At 44.3% G+C, this 21672-nt stretch overlaps 1 protein-coding gene across 2 annotated transcripts in view; it reads right to left on the reverse strand.

Moving 5' to 3' along the window:
- The window catches only part of VPS41 (VPS41 subunit of HOPS complex), a 299363-nt gene that overhangs the window by 266802 nt on the left and 10889 nt on the right, over positions 1-21672 (reverse strand). For both annotated transcript variants that reach the window (XM_075826930.1, XM_075826929.1), the window contains exon 2: positions 8152-8190. In XM_075826930.1, coding sequence (XP_075683045.1) covers positions 8152-8190 — 39 coding nt within the window. The remainder of the gene's footprint in view (positions 1-8151; positions 8191-21672) is intronic.

A 21672-nucleotide genomic window follows, 5' to 3' on the forward strand; every position in this document is an offset into this window, starting at 1 on the left:
AATGGCTGTATGGGACAAAAGAGATATAATCTTTCAAAGCCCTCCCGGTCATAATTCATCTTGTGTATATAACCAAGCTAGGTGTATATGATCCCGGAACTCAGACGCTCTTTGGGTTTCAAGTGCAGGCATTCCCTGCCATGAGAAACCCCAGGACTGAATGTTGGTTGAAATGATTAATATTTCTTAGTCATGTTTGGTATGCCAAGGTTGATAAATATATGCCTGGGAACATGTCGGACATAGTATCTCGCTAGGAGATTCATATAAGGAATTATGACCGATTAGAATTGTGTCCCTGTTTTGCATGTAATTATCCATCCTCCTCCCACCTGACCAGGAGGAAGGGTGAGGGGTCTTGTTTGGACCCTTTATAAAATGGCATACCAAGAAATACACAGTGTCAGACAACAGGAGATGAGACCACATTACAGTTCTGTCCACCTTCAAGCTGGGATCTCTATCCGATCAAAGACGTAAGAGGTCTGTTATTCTTTGCTTTATTCCCTTTTATTTTGTAACTGTTTTGCTTATATGTATGTCATTTTATTTACATCATTTTTGTAACCTTTTTGGAACGCACTGTAATTTTGCATATTAAACCTTATAATTAATAAGTTTGTTCCTTGCTGCTCTAAACCTACCCACAACCTCGAGGAGGAAAAGGATAACCTGTTGAATGCTATTTAGATTCAGTGTGTGTGCCTGTGTGAACGTGTGCGTTACAAGGAGGGGGCTCTTTTCGGCCTAATACGGCAAGTGGTGGCAGCGTTTTGTGTGGATGTGTGAACCGGTTTTGGGGTGCGCTTAACTCATTGTTAGCTTGTTGCGTTAGGCGTGTGTAAGAGTGAGAGTGGACAAGCGGAGTACCCCTTTACAGAAGAATCCAAGTCACGTGTGCCGGGAGTGGTGTTCGTGACACTAACTAACTTACTTAAACAACTGAATTAAATGGGCGCAACAGCTGGTACGAAAAACACAAATACTGTTTTACCAACGTAAATGGATGCAAAATGATTATGTTCCAGAACCATTGAGGATTAAAGCATAGGAAATTCCAAGACATGTGAAGCAACTTTTACTAAATGAATGCTCACATTTTATATTTCAAGTAAAAAAAAATTTGGACATCATGCCAGAAAAAGGCATTAATACAAACGAAAGCAATAACAACAATGTAATCCGTGTTTTTTATATAAATGCTAAAATAGTTTTGTGCAATGAAAGGCAAATTCTCTGCAGTGTGTCATTGTAATAACACTGCCCACTTGACGCGTTTTAAATGCGGAGAACTAATGCGCAGCCAATGTGAAAAGTTAATTCTAGTCTCCCGGCTATTTTGCATAAAAGCACTCATACAGGCCATTAGGTAAAGTTGATGTAAATAAGTTTTTGCCATTCTTATTTATAACAGGGAAAAAAAGGTAATAGTTTATTTTACGCAGACGAAAATATATACTTTGAGAACTTAGTGCACTGAAGCATTTTGCCAGGCTGTACAGCACATAAATACACTGAAAAACTTCAACAATTTGGCATGCTGATGCGCCATTTCATGTTCTGACAGGTATCTTTTATGTTAAGCTAAAGTCTGACTAACTGTGATTTTGGGAGGCATTTTGTCTTGCTGTAAACAAAGGAAATGGAAAATGATTTGTAAAATACAATTCTTTCAGAGTGCTCAATTGCTGAGGACAATACATCACATTCGAAACAACGGATAAAAAAAAAAATAGAAAGTAAAAAAGGAAAAAATATTTTTCTCTGTGCCTTAAAGAAAAAAAAAAGAAAACCCATTTATTTTTTTGGCAGCACCCCTTTAAATATATATTTCTATAACTTGACAGGAAAAAGCTTGCTACTGCCAGGACTTCTTGGGTAAACACAAGGCAGCGTTAATAAAAAGAAAAATCAATAATTTTTGTTAAATTTTAATAATCCTGAAAACCTACAAATAAAACCATCAGCGGCTTGAGTTGAGATGACAGTTAGCCCCGTCTCCATGGCAACGTGATGAAATAGTACAAGTCCTGACTTGAAGCAAAGCGCAGCCATGAACAGAGTGACATTTACGCCATACAAGAATACTCGTAGCTTTCCTTTCGAAAATCAATTTCTTAAAGAACGTGTATTTTTTTTTGGTTTTTGGTTTTTAAATGTATTGCACTTTTAATTAAAAACACAAGCAAATTCAACTGTCCTGTAAAACAGACAGTCAACGTTACTAAAAGTATACTTAGTACTTTGAAATTCAAATAATATTGAACATGATAGGTAGGAAACGCTTCATGTAGTTCATAGCCAATGTCTTTTTCCACGACAAGACGTCTGCAACGCAAATTTAAATAAAGCAAAAAAATTAACGGACACTGTAGGGGGAATGTAGCTTTACATGCTGGCCGGTGAAATTAACAGACATCAATGTAGGGGCGTCACTAGCACAAGGCCTCCAGGGCCCAAGCCCCGGATTTTGGCCCGATCCCCCAGATCCCTGGGCGATTGCCCCATTCAGAGGTGTAGCTACAAGGGTCGCAATTGCGACCAGGTTGCGTCTCCCCCAGACTGCGTCTATAAAAATGTACTATAGTAACTGGGGCCTGTGTCATAAAATACACGGGGCTCCTGTTACTATAGTAATAACACTACACTTACCCTCCTTCCCGAGCGCAGCGGAATTCCTGACATCTTCTCGAGTCATGACGTCACAACGCTGTGCGCCGCACATGATGTCACGACCCTGGATGGTGTCAGGACATCCGCTGCACCCAGAGCCAAAGAGGAGGGTAAGTAACATTATTGCCTGCTGGGGTCCTATATCTAAGCCAGCCATGTGGTAGGCTTAGATACAGGGTCCATGTGTGATACTACCACATGGTGGGCTTAGATACATGAACATGAATGATATTGTCTGCTGGGGCCCTGTATCTCAGCCTACCATGTGGTAGGCTTAGATACAGAGCCCAGCAGACAGGATTACAAAAGGTGTGATCCCGTCTGCCGGGCCCTGTATCTATGCCTACCACATGGTAGGCTTAGATACATGGCCCATGTGTGAACCTGTCTGATGGGCCCTCTATCTAATCTTACTATATAGTAGGCTTTGATACAGGGCCCCAGCAGACAGTAATCTTATACAGTATAAGATTACTGTCTGCTGGGGCCCTGTATCTAAGCTTAGATACATGGTCTATCAGACAGCATCACACATGGGCCCTGTATCTAAGCCTACCACCTGTGTTACTAAGGTTTTTTTTTTCGTGTTTGTGTTTTTTTACAGGTTCGGTTGCTGGACTACTTCGGATTCAAGGACTACTTTGATGATGTTTTTTTTTTATTTTCAATAAAATGGTTAATAAGGATTGTGTGTTTTTTTTCATTTCAAATAAATATTTCTTCTATGTCTTTGTATTTTCTTTTGAACTTTATTACTACCGCCTTAGTAATGGCCACTGGCTGATTGACAGCGTCCATTACTAAGGCGGGGCTTAGTGTTAGCCGGAGCAGATGCTGGCACTAACCACCCATTATTACTCCGGTACCCACCGCCACCAGGGGTACCGGGAAGGGCCGGCTACTGGGGCGGCCGCAGGCTGGTATTATTAGGCTGGGAAAGCCCAAAAACAGTGGGCCTTCCCACCCTGGTAATGCTAGGCTGCTGCCGCTATGTTGTATCTGGCTAGAAATCAAAAATTGGGGGACCGCACATCATTTTTTTTTTCTTAAATGGAAAAAACGTTGTGTGGTCGTCGTCCCCATTTTTCATAACTAGCCAGATACAACATAGCAGCAGCAGACTAGCATTACCAAGGTGGGAAGGCCCGTTATTTTTGGCCTTTCTCAGCCTAATAATACCAGCCTGCAGTTGCCCCGGTACCCGACCATCACTACAGATGGTCGGCTACTGGATCATACTCCGCTCCTCCCTGTACCCCTGGTGGCGGTGGGTAACGGGGTAATAATGGGGGGTTAGTGTTAACAAGGACATAGAAAAAATATTTTATTGAAATAAAAACCCCCACAAAACCCTCATTAACCATTTTATTGAGAATAAAAAAAGCGGTCGTCGAAGTAGTCCTGAAATCCGACGTAGTCCAACGACCGAACCTGTAAAAAAAATAAGTAACACATACAAAAGCAAAGCAATTCTTATACTTACCTTTTCTGGGTCCAGCACTGGAGCAGCAACATCAGAGAGCTGGGCCCTATATCTAATCCTATCATGTGCGATACAGTCTAATGAGCTAATGTATCTAATCCTATCCATACCTATAGGGTCGTAGTGCTATAGATATGCTGATATATATATATATATATATACACACACACACATACATACATACATACACACACACACACACACATTTTTTTGTGTGGGTGAACATATGTTAGTACAAGGATACTTACTGCTGGGGCCCTGTATCTAAGTCTACCTACAGGGGACTGCATGGCACGGTCTACAAGGAGGATGTATGGCAGGGGGACTGTGTATGGAACCATACAGGGGGCATCTTGTGGGGAACTCTCTACAGGTGTCTTTGATTAGAGCCCCAAGACAGAACTTTGCTTGCACCAGTATAGGAGATGCAGTGAGTTTCACGCAGGGGACACTCGCTGTCTGAAAACTCACGCATGTGTGAATAGCCCCACTGATATCAATAAGTCTGTGTGCTGTGCGTTATTTCAACGCACAGCACACGGACGAGAATCACGCTCATCTGAATGAGCCTGGAGTCTATCATGTGTGATACGGTCTGCTGGGGCCATGTATTTAAGCCGTACATGTATGATACGGTCTGCTGAGACAATGCAACAAATTCTATCCAGCGGCGTAGCTATAGGAGCCTTAGGCTATGTTCACACGGGGTATTTTGCCGAGTTTTTTGACGCGGAAACCGCGTCGCAAAACTCGGCATAAACGGCCCAAGAACGCCTCCCATTGATTTCAATGGGAGGCGTCGGCGTCTTTTTCCCGCGAGCAGTAAAACTGCCTCGCGGGAAAAAGAAGCGACATGCCCTATCTTCGGGCGCTTCCGCCTCTGACCTCCCATTGACTTCAATGGGAGGCAGGAGAAAGCGTATTTTTCGCTGTTTTATGCCCGCGGCGCTCAATGGCCGCGGGCGGAAAATGGCGAGATAATTGCCGTGAAAATCGGCGTGCAGGGAGAGGAATATCTGCCTCAAACTGAATTTTGAGGCAGATATTCCTCCCCCAAAATACTCTGTGTGAACATAGCCTTAGTCTTATAGATATGCGATCCCCGATATGTATGTAAAAATGTATTTTTTGGGGGGGGGGGCGGGGGGGAGTAAATATATGTCTTGGGGCTTGTGCCCCTGATCTTTTAAGACCCTAGCAACGCCCCTAAATACATGGATGGCCAGAACCGCCAGACTCCAGGGAGACCCTCTTACAGAGCATCTCTCCAGATCTTTGTTTTGGCCTTTCCACTGTAGAAATCGGAGCACACCCCGCAAAAGTGTGAGAAACCCATGTTCATATTTTAAACAGAGTGACATAATTCAACATAACATATGACAACATAATTTTCCTTTTAAATAGATTTCAGCATATCGTAAAAGGAGATCCTTGGCTCCGCCTCGAAGCAATAGGACAAAAGTTAATTATGAGGCTCACTGGTGGACTCTGATGGCTACTGCAAACCATATAATTTCCACAAGGACTTCAGTACAGTACATAAATATAGAATTTCATGACATCACTGAAAGTGGGTGAGTGTGGTACCCTAGAAGACCCCTAAAGGCACCCATACACGTCAGATTTGTTGCAGAGATTACACACACCATAATTTTTGCAGATTTTTCGGCGACTTTATCGCTGATTTCACTCCTATACTGAAAAGGGGAAAAATCCACTGTGAACATCAGTAACACAAAGAGCACGATTTAAAAATCTGCAGCCTGCTGTGAATTCCGTGCGGAAAATATGTTCAAATCTCATCCACATGGCTGGTACTGTATTCCACTGTGGATTTTCCTTGCAGGAATCCACATGGAAAATCTGCAGCATTTCCGTCCCATGTGCCAGGTACCTAAATCTCATCACTGCTAGAATCAAAGATCCATTCTACTTATTAAAACCCATGCAAACCAGAAAAATACATTTATGAAGGTCTTTCCCTTTCAAAATCCGATATGCCACATTTTGATTTAACTTCTTTTTGACTGATCCAAACATAGTTCAAGGACTTGTGCAAACTGAGATTATTTGCAAAACTCGGAGAAAACAATTCCGTACAGCTCAAAATCTGAGCACACAAACTGATCTGAAAAGTAAAGCGTACCCTCCTTTAGATCCAAAATCTAATTACATTAGAGAATTGCAAAACTAGCAAATCCAGTAACATGTTCGGAAATTATTACGGTTGGGTTTTCTCTTGATCCCGCAGCACTCCGTGTTTCAAGGGTGCGTGAGTAGGCTTCCACACCAACGTATAAAAAAAATGGGAACTCAGCACTCCAAGGTATTATGCAATAAGTGGTATTTTATTTCACATATAGCGAAAAGTAGTAATCCAAAAATAGATTTAAAGTTTCGGTCTATACATTTGACCTTGATTGACACGGATTACGTCCGTGCATATGGATATGTGGCGCTTGCGACCTCGGTCGCTGTTAGGTAATTGAGCGCCACATATCCACATCCATGGAAGACTTCAGAGAACTTGTAAACAAGCGGACCATGACCGGAAATCAATGATGCAATATTGAGGACATTCTCACTGCAGAACACAAGCAGACTGCATGCTGCATGTCGCAAACAAGACAAAAGCGAAACATAGTATATAAATACGGTCACACATGGAGTCACACATTGCAGATTTTCAGTATAGAATTCCACACTGAAAATCAACAACAGGAACCTCATTCACACACTGAAGAAAAAAAAAAGTCAGCATGGATTTTAAGGCAAGCTTTGGATTTTCTAACCCGCTGCATGCTCTACAACAGGAGTATCCAACTATTTATAGTGAAGGTCGATTTTCCTGGGTCTGCCGTCATGTAAAGGCCCGAGGTAAACACAAACACTAGGGCCATGTTAATACTGGTCGGATTTGCCATAGGCATTTCTGACCATTGGATCTGCGGCAGAAGACCTGCCCCCTGAAAATAGTGCAACACAGTGCCCTCTGCAGATGGGTGCCACAAATTCACCTGCCCAGTTCAGACACGGTCATCCAGTAATGCAGGTCTGGCCTCTTGTGGCACGATGACGTCATCGTGCTGCCTGCATCACAAGAAAAGCGCCAAACTGTGTGCAGGGAACCGATGATCCATTGCTTGTCAGCATTGTTTAGGCATTTTAGTTGTATCGGTGTCCTATGGACGCAGATACAATTTTGTGCATGAGCCAGGACAAATTATATATTCCTGCTGTATGTTATGAAATGCCCTGGAAACTTTGCAGCAATATCGAATGGGACAGTGGTGCAATACCTCGCACAGCCAATATGAATGTAATGGTGCGTGAAAGTACAAATAAAAAGAAGAACCATGTAAACAAAGAATAGGCTGCGGCTCTGGTACAAGCCCCTTCAAACAGCTGTTCGGCATGGGTGTCAACAGTCGGACCCCCGCCGATCTAATATTGATAGCCTATCCTGAGGATAAGCCATCAATTTTTATAATCCAGATAACTCCTTTAAGACCAAATTTGCAGAAAGAATTGTCTGCCCTTTGTAAACTTGTGACCGCCATACTGCAATCTGACAACATTAACACACACGGATTATGATCAACAACATTAAGTCGGAATCACAATGTGCTAGAATCGGACTTATTCCTAAGGGCTATTATTGGCTTTGTTAAAGGGGTATGTCCAACTTCAACATTTATGGTCTATCCAAGCTATAAGTGGGACCCGCACCTATCTCCAAAATGGAAGCCACCCAACCCCCATCTCACCTCCGAGCCATCCCAAACAAGCAGAGCATCAATGGGGAGTTGTCCGCGCTCTCTCCATTCATTCTTATGTAAGTTACGAAAACAGCTGCCATCTCTCCATTTATTTTTGAGAATAACCCTTTAAAAATCTTTCCAATAATGATTTAGAATATATGATCTATTCAGCAAAATATTGCTAATATTTTAAAAGGAATCTAAGTAACAGAGAGAAATGTATAAAGCAATCACCTCAGATTCTTCGGTGGATTCTTCATGAGACATCGTCTCCTAGGGAGAAAGGAGAGAAAAAAAAGGAATTTTAGTAAGAAGACCAGCAAGTTATTGATTTTATTGTAATGTGTTAATCAATTTAACCAATTTCAAGATTCCAAGTCTAGACAGGTTTTACGAATTAAAAAAAATTTTTATAATAATTTTTTTATTTACGTTTTTGTAATTTACGGTTTTCAGAATAGACACTACTATATTTTGACCCCCTTAAAATTGTTTTTTTTAGTAAAGAAATGGTCGGTCACAGACCATAATGGGTCGACAACGTGGCCTCCATATAAAAGCAGGGTGGAGTCAACAGGGGCATAATGATGAGCAACAGCTCTTTCTTATCGCCACTCTGTTCTAGCGATCAGTGGGTGTCACAACAGTAGGATCGCAATTGATCAGACTTTTTGACGGCTTACACTAGCATTATGCCATCATTTGCTTAATAGGAGTCTCCATTGTGAACCAAGGCCCCATGCACACGACCGTAAAAAATCTCTGTAATTGCGGACCGTAATACGGTCCGCAATTACGCACCCGTTCGGTTCGATTGGCCGCGGACACCTTTCCGTATCGCTACGGATAGGTGTCCGTGCCGTAGAACTGTACCGCAAAAGATAGAACATGTTCTATCTATTGCGTTTTGCGGGCCGTGCTCCCATACTTTGTATGGGAGCTGGGCCCTGAAAATGCAGCCTGCGGCGGCCAGCCGTGCCCGCAATCACGGGCCGCGATTACGGGCACGGCCGTGTGCATGAGGCCTTAGATGTGATCAATATTAGTTGGATCCTGTGCGCTAGAGACACACAGGACCGGCTCTCAAATAAGACGTCAGTTCAGCTGAACTAATGGAATCGGCTGGGAGAGAACAATACAGCTTCTATGTACAGAGGATATATAGAAGCTGTATCGTAAAAAAAGTAATACATTTCAATTAAAAACCCATAGCACATTGATTTAATTAAAAAAAAAAAAAAAAAAAAGATTGCTTACAAAACTTGTACATTGCATGTGTGTCAGCATGTTATTTACATTAGGGCTGGTTGATTAATCAAATTAATTCGATTCATTCACCCTCAAGGGCTCTCACGATTCAGTTTTTTAACAGAATCGTTGAATCGATTCTTTAGTGGCACAAGCTGCACCTGGTTCTGTCCCTGCGGAAATGCTGTTCTGTATTGAACAAAAATTATACAGTACGGAACAGCAGTTTCGTGGGGAAGCAGGGACTTCGAGTATATATAGCCACACCGCCCTGTAGATACCGCCCCGCTGTAGATAGCACCCCGCTTGCAGATCGCACCACCACTGCCCCTTGCAGATCGCACCACCACCACCCCACTTGCGGATCTACAAGGGGTGGGGGTGCGATCTCCAAGATGGGGGTGGTGCTGAGCGATCTACAAGGGGGGTGGGGTACGATCTACATGTGGGGGTGTGATCTACTAGGGAGGGGGTGCTGCGATCTCCAAGGGGGTGGGGGTGCTATCTGCAAGGCATGTGGCACTATCTACATGAGCACTGATCATTTGGTACCGGGCTGTGGTATCTGGTATCCGCCCCGGTGGTTTTAGGGAATTTCAAGAATGTCCGCTGCAGAAAACTGCTGAACATTTAGCCGGCCTGCTAGCAGGCTGGTCTCCTGGGATGACGTTTCATCCCAGGAGACTGCTGCAGCCTGTGATTGGCTGCAGCGGTGGTCACATGGGATGAAGAGTCATCCCAGGAGACCGGCCCTCTAACGCCATCCAGTCCGTCTTCCTGGATGAGGTTTCATCCCATGTGACCGCTGCTGGTCCCAGTTTCAACTGCATCTGCATCCTTAGGATGCAGATAGTTGAATTAAATGCTGGAGCAAGGAGTGACAGCCCCTTGCCCCAGCATTTACTCTGCCGTGAGCGGATCGGCGTAGGCAGGCGCGATGTAGTGACGTAATTGCGCCTGTCTGCGCCGAGTCCCACGCAGCACAGACCAGAGGAGAAGGATCCTCCACCCGTCGTGGGAACGGGGATAGGTAAGTAATTATGTTATTATTTTTAATTAGGCACATATGGGGGCATTTTACTAGGTATGGGAGGTGGGGTGATATGATGGCAGCTATGGGAACATTTTACTCTATGGGGCAGCTATGGGGATCATTATTCTGTGGGGGCAGCTATGGAGGGCATTATACTGTGGAGGGGGAAGCTATGGGGAGCGTTATATTGTATGGGGCAGCAATTGGGAGCATTATACTATGGGGGCATTATACTATGGAGGCATCCATAGGGACTGTTGGGCAAGGCAGCTGGGCATCGGCGCGGGCAGGGGTCTGGTGGTGTTGGGGAGGGGTAGGGGGCCCCCAAGCTGAATTCTTGCATCAGGGCCCATGATCCTTTAGCATACGCCCCTGCTGCTATTTTTTGTGGGTTTTACCTCACCATTGAATGGGGAAAACCGGCAACAAATAAGCAACGTTTAAGCAAATACAATTGTCATGCTGCGGAATAAAATTCTGCACTTGCTGCTACTGTACTATGCTGTGGATTTTCCGCAGCATAATACAGGTATTATAATACAGGTATACGCCAAATTTAGGCAATGTGTGAACTAACCCACCCTCGCCTCGCCCCGCTGGTCCATGGAAAAATTTTCTTACATCAAACTGGTCCTCAGTACAAAAAAGGTTGGGGACCACTGGCCTAAACGACTATGATGCCAGGAGTCCCTTTCACATGTACAATGGTCGGCCAGGAAATCCGGCTGACACACGGACCGTTTTTCACTGTCGTGTGAATCCAGCCTTAATGTCATTTATTAAGCAACCCATCGTGGGACCGGTACTACACAGGGTCCTGCTCAGACTTCAGACACTATAATGTAATCTCTCCCCGTAGTGCACATTCGGCGCTATCTGCCTGGCCCTGCTGCAATTTAAGCCCCTTTTACACCGACCGCCAATCGGCCGATGCAGCAAGCGCCGATCAACGAGACATCGTTGATAGTCGCTCGTTTGCTCCGGTCACACGGAGATATGGCTGGGGACAAGCGGTTTGTTACTCCGATCGCTCATCCCCATACATAATTATCATGTCAGCAGAGTGTCTCGCTGTTTGCACAGGGAGTTGTGCTGCCAACAACGATAATTTTTTACTTTTTTAAAACGATACGACCAGCAGATGATCGAGCTCGTTCATCTGCTGATCGTTCCCCTTTTCACACAGGGCAATTATTGGCAACGAGCGTTATACGAACGACCGTCTGCCCGTAAACGTCCTGTGTAAAAACTCCTTTACGCTGCTTTCGCCTGCAATGTGAGAGACCGGCTGAGGTGGTGACGGGCAGAGAGGGATGTTAGCGCACGCAGTGCATCATTGATAATATATTCTATTAACCTGTTCCCTGCTGGGGAACACAGAAGTTATAATCAATTAGATATACATTTTTCCAATTGTATTTATGATTGAAAAAAAAAAGGATTTGCAGAGGTTAAAAGTTGTGAAGTTACGTACAATAATTATAAAATATGTTAAAAAGTTATTTCTATTAAAAAAATAAAAATTATTAAAATATCTCTTCGTACTAGAGTTAAATAAACAGAAAAAAAAAGCTCAAGGAAAAAAAAAAGAGATTCAAATCGAAAAATCGCCTAAAGTGTTTCTTTTTGGGCAAAATCGCCCAGCCCTAATATCCATATATATCTTTTGGTGTTGCTGATCTGGCCAGTGCATTCCTTCTTTTTAAGGATGTAACAAATTGTTGATTTGACCATTCTAAAAGTTCCTGCTATCTCTCTGAACTTTTTTTTTCAGCCTAATCATGGCCTCCTTCATTTTCTCTGAACCACATATTAAGGGCTCATTCAGATGAGCGTGATTCTCATCAGTGTGCTGTGTGTTGAAACAACACACAGCACAAGGACCTTTTGATTTCAATGGGGCTATTCACACATGCGTGAGTTTTCACACAGCGAGCGTCCGTTGCGTGAAACTCACTGCATGTCCTATATTTGTGCGTTTTCACGCACCTAGTCGCCCATTAAAGGCGAAAAAGCCACGGACAGTATACGGACGCACATCCGTGTGCGGTCCGTGTTTCACGCATCAATTACAGTGAAAAAAAAAAAAGGGCTTGGAAGTGCGTGAAACACACATGAAACGCAAAGCACACTGATGCAAAATGTAACACACACGGACAGATTAACGCACGTTTTTTGCACGCGTAAATCTGTCACACTCGTGTGAATGTAGCCGAAGAGTTCCCATGAACAGCTACGAAATGCAAATTCAACACTTGGAATTAACTCCAGACCTTTTATCTCCTTAATCTGCCATGAAATAAGGAGGGAACAGGCCACATCCGGCCATAAAACGTCTTATCCGTCAATTGTCCAATTACTTTTGAGCCAGTGAAAATGGAGGCACTATGTAAATAATCAAATACGTAAAGAGTCTACACTTCAATCACATCTTCCTTGTTTTATTTCTTATCCATTGTGGTGGTGTATAGAGGCTAAATAATAAAAATGGTGTCACTGTCCAAGTACTTCTGGACCTGACCGTATGTATAGCCAACTGCAATAAGCAGTAACAACGCATTGTATACGGTTTTCGGTTACCAACATCAAAATAAACATATGATATATGCTTGTTCTAACCCCAGTCACCGAGTCTCAACCAACAGATTTACATCAGGATAGGAAAGAAGTGTTTGGAACATTATGGCGGACGCTTTTTCTGAAATAATAAAACTATACGATACAAGTGACCAGTAATTCTTCATGTATCCATTGAAAGAAAATTTGCTGATGTGGAGCCTTCTTCAAGAGGTCAGCAAAATGAAGATTTCCTTAAGCTATTTATAGTGATCAACAGCAATAAAATGTTACACCAAGATGCTGACAAGAGAGTGGAAGCAGTTCTTGACCTACCTATTGAGAAAACAAAGGCTGCCCGAACGTGCTGCAATCGGGAAAAAGGAAGCTAGCTACATACTCAGACACTCACATATGCTAAACATATAAATCCCATTCAATACAACTAAATACAATGTGATGGATAAGTAACTCTTCTCCAGAAGTATCACCACGGCTACCTCTACTGCAGTACAAAAAAAACACAAAATAAATACTTCCATTAAATAAAATTAAAAAAAAAAAAATATATATATATACACACACACTTTAACCCCCTTAAGAATCGAGCCATTTTTCGTTTTCATTTTTCACTCCACGCGTTCCAAGAGCCATAACTTTTTAATTTTTTTCCGTCAATGGAGCGGTGTGAGGGCTTATTGTTTGCGGGAGGAGTTGTAGTTTCTAATGGCACCATTTAAAGTACCATTTATTGTACTGGGAAACTGAAAATAAAATTCTTTGCATGCTGAAATTGGAAAAAACTGCGTTTTCATTTTTACGGCTTTCACCGTGCGGTAAAAACGATGACAACTTTATTCTGAGGCTCAATACGATTATGGTTATATCAAATTTATAAAGTGTTTTTTTAATATATTACTTCAAAGGAACAGTGTCACGAAAAAAAAATTTTTTACATCTGTTTGATTTTAGTGTTTTATTAAAAACTTATATTTATTTGTGTGTTTGTGTTTTACTTTTTTTTATTTTTTCACTTTTTCTTCCCTATGGGGGCTGCCATTTTTTTTTTCCATTTCTGTATGTGTCGATTAACGACACATACAGACATGGAATACAGCAGCTACAGTCCCATAGTGAATGCGAACGGGGCCTGTTCCATCCACTATGCTGTACGCCGTCTGTGTGGGAACGGCGCATGTTGAACTACTTCCAATCGCGGCTTCCGGACTTGTGCACTTGGAGCGGCGGTAGCAGACGGAGCGGACGGACCGGCGGCAACTGGAGCAGGTAAGTTATTTCTGTGTATGTACGTGTTTTAGTGTGTGTTTACTACTGTATGTAAACCTACTACACTGTGTGTTAGCTCAAAAAATGGCGACACACAGTGTAGGAGGTTTGACCGTTCAATCCCCTCGTTTCTCCCGGCACTAGCCAGGATAAAGGAGGGGGGATTCTGAGAGCTCACTAGAGCGAGTGAGTTTTCTAAAATTTTGCAGCATAAAGCATTGTGGTTGCTTTACCACATGCAATGCTACAATTTTGGGAATTGCTCCATCTAGTGACCAGCACTGGGAAATATTATAAATTAGAATCGAATTTATAATATTTCCTCACTCGTGAAAAAAAATAAAAAAATTAGAACAATGTTTATTCCAGGGGCGTAACTAGGAAAGACTGGGCCCCATAGCAAACTTTTGACTGGGGCCCCCCCTCCCCTGGGTGTCACACAACCCCCCCCCTTGTAGATAGTGCCTTTTTTACAAATCCCCCCTTTTGATAACGCCATACAGCCCCCCTGTAGATAACGCCATACAGCCCCCCTGTAGATAACGCCATACAGCCCCCTGTAGATAACGCCATACAGCCCCCCTGTAGATAACGCCATACAGCCCCCTGTAGATAACGCCATACAGCCCCCCTGTAGATAACGCCATACAGCCCCCCTGTAGATAACGCCATACAGCCCCCCTGTAGATAACGCCATACAGCCCCCCTGTAGATAACGCCATACAGCCCTTTGTAGATATCTACAGAGGGGGCTGTATGGCGTTATATACGGGGGGACTGTATGGCGTTATCTACGGTGGGACTGTATGGCGTTATCTACGGGGGGACTGTATGGCGTTATCTACGGGGGGACTGTATGGCGTTATCTACGGGGGGACTGTATGGCGTTATCTACGGGGGGACTGTATGGCGTTATCTACGGGGGGACTGTATGGCGTTATCTACGGGGGGACTGTATGGCGTTATCTACGGGGGGACTGTATGGCGTTATCTACGGGGGGACTGTATGGGGTTATCTACGGGGGGACTGTATGGGGTTATCTACGGGGGGACTGTATGGGGTTATCTACGGGGGGACTGTATGGCGTTATCTACGGGGGGACTGTATGGCGTTATCTACGGGGGGACTGTATGGCGTTATCTACGGGGGGACTGTATGGCGTTATCTACGGGGGGACTGTATGGCGTTATCTACGGGGGGACTGTATGGCGTTATCTACGGGGGGACTGTATGGCGTTATCTACGGGGGGACTGTATGGCGTTATCTACGGGGGGACTGTATGGCGTTATCTACGGGGGGACTGTATGGCGTTATCTACGGGGGGACTGTATGGCGTTATCTACGGGGGGACTGTATGGCGTTATCTACGGGGGGACTGTATGGCGTTATCTACGGGGGGACTGTATGGCGTTATCTACGGGGGGACTGTATGGCGTTATCTACGGGGGGACTGTATGGCGTTATCTACGGGGGGACTGTATGGCGTTATCTACGGGGGGACTGTATGGCGTTATCTACGGGGGGACTGTATGGCGTTCCCTACAGGGGGGGACTGTATGGCGTTCCCTACAGGGGGGGCTGTATGGCGTTCCCTACAGGGGGGGGCTGTATGGCGTTCCCTACAGGGGGGGGCTGTATGGCGTTATCTACAGGGGGGGGCTGTATGGCGCTATCTACAGGGGGACTGAAAGGCGCTATCTACAGGGGGAACTGTATGGCGCTATCTACAGAGGGGGCTGTATGGCGTTATCTAGAGGGGGGACTGTATGGCGTTATCTACGGGGGGGGGGGCTGTATGTCGTTCCCTACAGAGGGGGCTGTCTGGCGTTACCTACAGGGAGTCTGTATGGCGTTCCCTACAGGGGGGTCTGTAGAGAACGCCATACAGCCCCCCCTGTAGGGAACGCCATACAGACCCCCCTGTAGGGAACGCCATACAGCCCCCCCCTGTAGGGAACGCCATACAGCCCCCCCCTGTAGGGAACGCCATACAGCCCCCCCCCCTGTAGGGAACGCCATACAGCCCCCCCTGTAGGGAACGCCATACATCCCCCCCCTGTAGGGAACGCCATACAGCGTCGTCCCCCCTGTAGGGAACGCCATACAGTGTCCCCCCCCCTGTAGGGAACGCCATACAGTGTACCCCCCCTGTAGGGAACGCCATACAGCCCCCCCCCCTGTAGGGAACGCCATACAGCATCCCCCCTCCAAAAAAAATGCGACCTACAGTGTGTCCTAATAAAAGACATGTATCCCCTATCCACAGGATATTCACAGGATAGGGGATACATGTGTGATCGCTGGCAGCGATAGGGAGAACGGGGGACCGAAAGTCCCCCTGAAGTTCTCCATGACTAACCTCTGACTTCCGGCGTCTGCGCAGCTCTGTAGAAATGAATGGAGCGCTGGTCACGCATGCGCACAAGCGCACGCATGCACACAGACCCCGGATGTCCGAGGTTTGTGATGGAGAACTTCAGGGGACTTTCAGTCCCCCGTTCTCCCTATCGCTGCCAATGATCATACATGTATCCCCTATCCTGTGGATAGGGGATACATGTCTTTTGCTTAATGGCAGAGCAGGGAGATACCTCCCTGCTCTGCCGTACTGTTCAGTGGCGTCCCGCTGTAGCAGCCATAGCGGCTGCTAGCGGAGCCTCGGGCCATGGTGGGGGCCCGTGCCGGCGGGCGACACGGGCCCCCTCATGCCGCGGGCCCCGTAGCAGCCGCTACTGCTGCTACGGCGGTAGTTACGCCACTGGTTTATTCACCTATACACTAATTGTTTAACTAAAAAAAAATATAAAATTTTTTCTAGCGTCACATTCCCTTTAAAAAAAAAAAAATACCTTTTTGTTAAAAAAAAATAAAAAATGGTTTTGTTTCACCACATTCTGACAGCCATAACCACCTTATTTTTCCATGGATTGATCGGTGTGAGGGCTTATTTTTTGCAGTTTTTACTGGTACCATTTTTTGGTAAGTACAACTTTCTGATCACTTTTTATTACTTTTAAGGTGAAAAAAAAAAAGCAATTTTTGTCGATTTAAATTTTTTGTTTTTTACTGCGTTCACTGTGCGAGATAAATAACGGTATATTGTAATAGTTCAGACTTTTACGGACGCAGCGATACCAATTTTGTATATTTTTTACATTACTCAAAAAATGGTGGCTTTTTAAAGTCTTAATATTTAATTTATTTTCACTACTAATAACGTTATTCAAACTTTTTATTTTACACCATTTATTAGTCCCCCTAGGGGACTTGAATCGTTAGATCGCTGGTACAATATACTGCAATACAGAGACACGGCTTAACAGAGGCAGACAAAAAAGACAAAAGGCAGACCTTTGGGCACTTCATTAGGCCCCTGGGCTGCCATGATAACCACCGGCACTGTGTGGGGGCACTGATGAGCTGTCGGAGGGGTCCGCCCCCCCCCCTTTTCATCGCTTCAGATGCTGCGGTCACCATTGACCGCAGCATTTGAGGGGATTAATGGCCAGGAACAGCCAGATTGCTGTTCCCGGCCGTTAGTCTGGGCTGTCAGCTGTAAAACACTGCTGACACCCGCAAGGTATGGAGGGCGCTCAGCCCGTGAGTGGCCTCCATACTTCCCTATGACACTTAGCACGTACATGTACGTGATAATGCGTCAAGGGGTGGGGATGTACGAGCGCTGCTGCCCCATCAAAACGGCTGATCCACGGGGGTCCCGGCAGTCAGACCCCGGACAATCAAATACGGATAGACTATCCTGAGTATGGGCCATCAATTTTTAGGGACTGGACAAGCCCTTTAACAGGTATTAAAAACTGATCCATTGTCTTCTATGGGGGCCTACGGGCCGTAAAAATAGACAAAAATAAAACATGTTCCATTTTTTTTTCACGGCCCTTGAATACACCCATAGAACTTCATTGTTCTGAAAACGTTGTGTGAATGTAGCCTCAGTAAAAGCATTCCAAATTTATAACCACATAAAGTGACATGTCAGATTTAAAAAATAGGGCTGCATCCCAAGGTTCAAAGTGGACCACGTCCTAAAGAGGTTGAGGTTGCATAAGATGGCACAGTCCATTATCATCAGGCATCTGTCATAATTTAAGTCTGCTTAATAAAAACTTTATTTTGCATAAAACATTTTGCAGCAAACACCATCTCTATTTCCTGTCCCCTTAAAATAGCCGATTTTGAAACAAAACTATTAGGGAAGGCAAGCCAATAAACAGGCCTGAAATATATGGATCACTAGAGACGCCTCAGAGTAACCACATAATAAATACGTTTCTTCTGCATTTTTCTCCACTTCCAAAACCTATTAATGTATGGTAAGTTTGAAGCTGCTAGTTAAAAGGATAAGGAAAGGTATAGCTTGCTTTCAGTGTATTGCAAGCTCAGATTATAAGGCTATTTAGGATCTTTAAATAGAGAAATATGTCAGATAATGTGCATTAGCGCAAAAATGCTTTTGATGGGTACTTGTCCTATTAGGTAATGTGGTCCATTACATTTAAAAGCTATGATGATGCTGAATAAAAGTGCATGATGCACTAACAAAAAAGCAAAGCGAGGCAAGAGCGCACCAAAATGTGCAATATTGCAACGTTAACAATTCCTCGGGGAAAGCAAATATTAGCCCTAAGGAAAGGATACCTTAATCTTCACTGCATTAAGCTTTTGCTGTAACCATTTGAAGAAAAATAATGCTTATTTCAATGTCTAACACAAGCAGGATACTTGTGTAGAACTGTTCAAACACAGTACAGAAAAACTGTGAAGATCACAGTCAGTGTAATGGTACATTTTACACAATAGCTAAAGGTCAGCAGAGTCACGTATGCTATCAGCCCCACATAACTAATGAAATCGTGTTACAATGTATTAACTTCTAATGTTCACAGTATTCTAGGAAAATCAAGAGCTAAATGTTAAAGGAGTTGTCCACTACATGACAAGTGATGACCTATCCACCGGATCAGTATATCATCGGTGCGGGTCCGACACCTGCACCGAACAGCTGCTCTGACTGCCTGCGGGCACCGGATATTATTGCACAGTATGCAATGTACAGAGCCGGAAGCAGTTGGCTGCGTACATTGCATAGCGGCCGTGCTGCCGAACTACAGCTTGACCGCTATTCCATGGCCAAAGCCATCTGCTTCCAGCATGGACGTCCGGTATACTATATACAGGTGTGGGCTATCTGTGGAGCACTATATACAGGGGTGGACTATCTAGTGGAGCACTATATACAGGGTTGGACTATATGTACAGGGGGGCTATATACAGGGGTGGGCTATCTGTGAAACACTATATACAGGGGTGGACTATATGTGGAGCACTATATACAGGGGTGGGCTATATCTACAGGGGGGCTATATACAGGGGTGGGCTTTCAGTGGAGCACTATAGGGGAAGCTATTGTGGGATACTATATACAGGGGTGGGCTATATCTACAGGGGGCTATATACAGGGGTGGGCTTTCAGTGGAGCACTATAGGGGTAGCTATTGTGGGATACTATATACAGGGGAGGGCTATATCTACAGGGGGCTATATACAGGGGTGGGCTATCTATGGAGCACTATATACAGGGTTGGGCTATATACAGGGGTGGACTATATGTGGAGCACTATATACAGGGTTGGACTATATGTGGGGCACTATATACAGGGGTGGACTATATGTGGAGCACTATATACAGGGGTGGACTATATGTGGAGCACTATATACAGGGGTGGACTATATGTCGAGCACTATATACAGGGGTGGGCTATATATACAGGGGGCTAGAAAAAAGCAGAGGATTGGAGCAGCACTGTGAACAAATGCCTGACTAGGCTGGTGCAAAGCATCAAAAATAAAGGAGTGACCTCTCCTTATGCATTTTCATAGAGGAGGTGAAACGTTGTGGTTCCATGTTGGATGAATAAATTCACTTTATTTGAGTGCTGCTTCACGTTCTCTTTTTTGGATATACAGGGGGCTATATACAGGGTTGGGCTATACGTGGAGCACTATATACAGGGCTGGGCTATATACAGGGGTGGGCTATCTGTACAGCACTATAGGGGGGAGTCATTTGTGGGACACTATATACAGGGGTGGGCTATATGGGGGCACTATCTACAGGGGGCTCTATGGCAGACACTATCTACAGGGGGCACAGTGTGTGTGTGGGACACGGTGTATGGTGCTATTATAATTAGAGGTGCAGTGTATGGCACTATTATATTTAGGGGCGTAGTATTTGGTATAATGATCACTTTATCTTTGTTTATAGGTGTAGAAATGTTGGAAAAGTGAGAAGCTGAAGACATCTGAGCGGCAAACTGCAGAAATGGGCTGTGACCGGGAGAAGTCATCATAGAGGTCTGGACCGGATGGAGAAAAAGAACTAGAATCTGAGACGTCACCGGTGAGTCACTTAAAGAGGCTCTGTCACCAGATTCTGAAATCCCTATCTCCTATTGCATGTGATCGGCGCTGCAATGTAGATAACAGTAACGTTTTTTTTTTTTTTAAATACGTTCATTTTTGGCCACTGACTGGTCACTGATTGGTCAGCATCATACACGTAAACACGCCCAGTTAAAAACACAATACACGCCCAGTTGTCCATTTCAAACCTCATATGCATATATATAAAATAGCTCATAACTTGGCCAAAAATGAACGTTTTAAAAAAAAAACAAAAAAACGTTACTGTTATCTACATTGCAGCACCGATCACATGCAATAGGAGATAGGGATTTCAGAATCTGGTGACAGAGCCTCTTTAATGTAAATTTTTATTCTGCCTCTAATCAGTAATGTAGTCACTGTATGATCTGCAGCGAGATGATGGGTGGTATGATTGATAGGATTTATTTTTTTGTGAAACAGCAACTCCCAGCATATCCTTACCAGTGTTCGGGCCATGCTGGGGGCTGTAGTTTTACGCCGTACAAACCTGTACAGCAGGGGTTGCACTAAATTGAGCTGTATTTGTGCTGGTGCTGTATATATGTAATGAGCTTGGTTCTGGGGCTGTATTTATGTACTGAGCTTGGTTCTTGTGTTGTGTATAGAACTATATTGCTTGTAAAATGTACAAATGTTTTTATGCTCGCGTTACATAAAAAGAAATGTGGAAAAGAAATGACACGTCATTGATTGGTAGAGAAAACAAACATGGCGAGGGGAAGGAGATGTCTGGAAAGAGGTTGGAGCCAAACTGAATCTTTGCCCCGGGTGCTGGAGAACATAGCTACGCCTCTGATATTACAGGTTAGGAGTACTAGATTCTGGAGATGGGACACTGATCCAGGGGCTTATTCTGATTGCCTTGTTTGGAGTCAGGGAGGCATTTTTCCCCTAATGAGGAAATTGGTATCAACCTCATGGGGGTTTTGCCTTCCGACAGTAGGATTATAGGTTGGACTTGATGGACCTGTGTATGTTTTCAACCTTATCAACCACGTAGCTATGGGTGACCAGCTCTCTGTTACCTCTCCCTGTTATGGCCCCTTTAGCAGTTTTATGCAGCACACCAGTTTAGTTGCCCATGTAGCCCTAACCTTAATAAGCAGTGGCTATGGTGGACTTGGGCCATCCATTTAAAATGGACGATCATTAATTTAA

Source organism: Rhinoderma darwinii, chromosome 5 (assembly GCF_050947455.1).
Source record: "Rhinoderma darwinii isolate aRhiDar2 chromosome 5, aRhiDar2.hap1, whole genome shotgun sequence".
NCBI classification, from domain to species: Eukaryota; Metazoa; Chordata; class Amphibia; order Anura; family Rhinodermatidae; genus Rhinoderma; species Rhinoderma darwinii.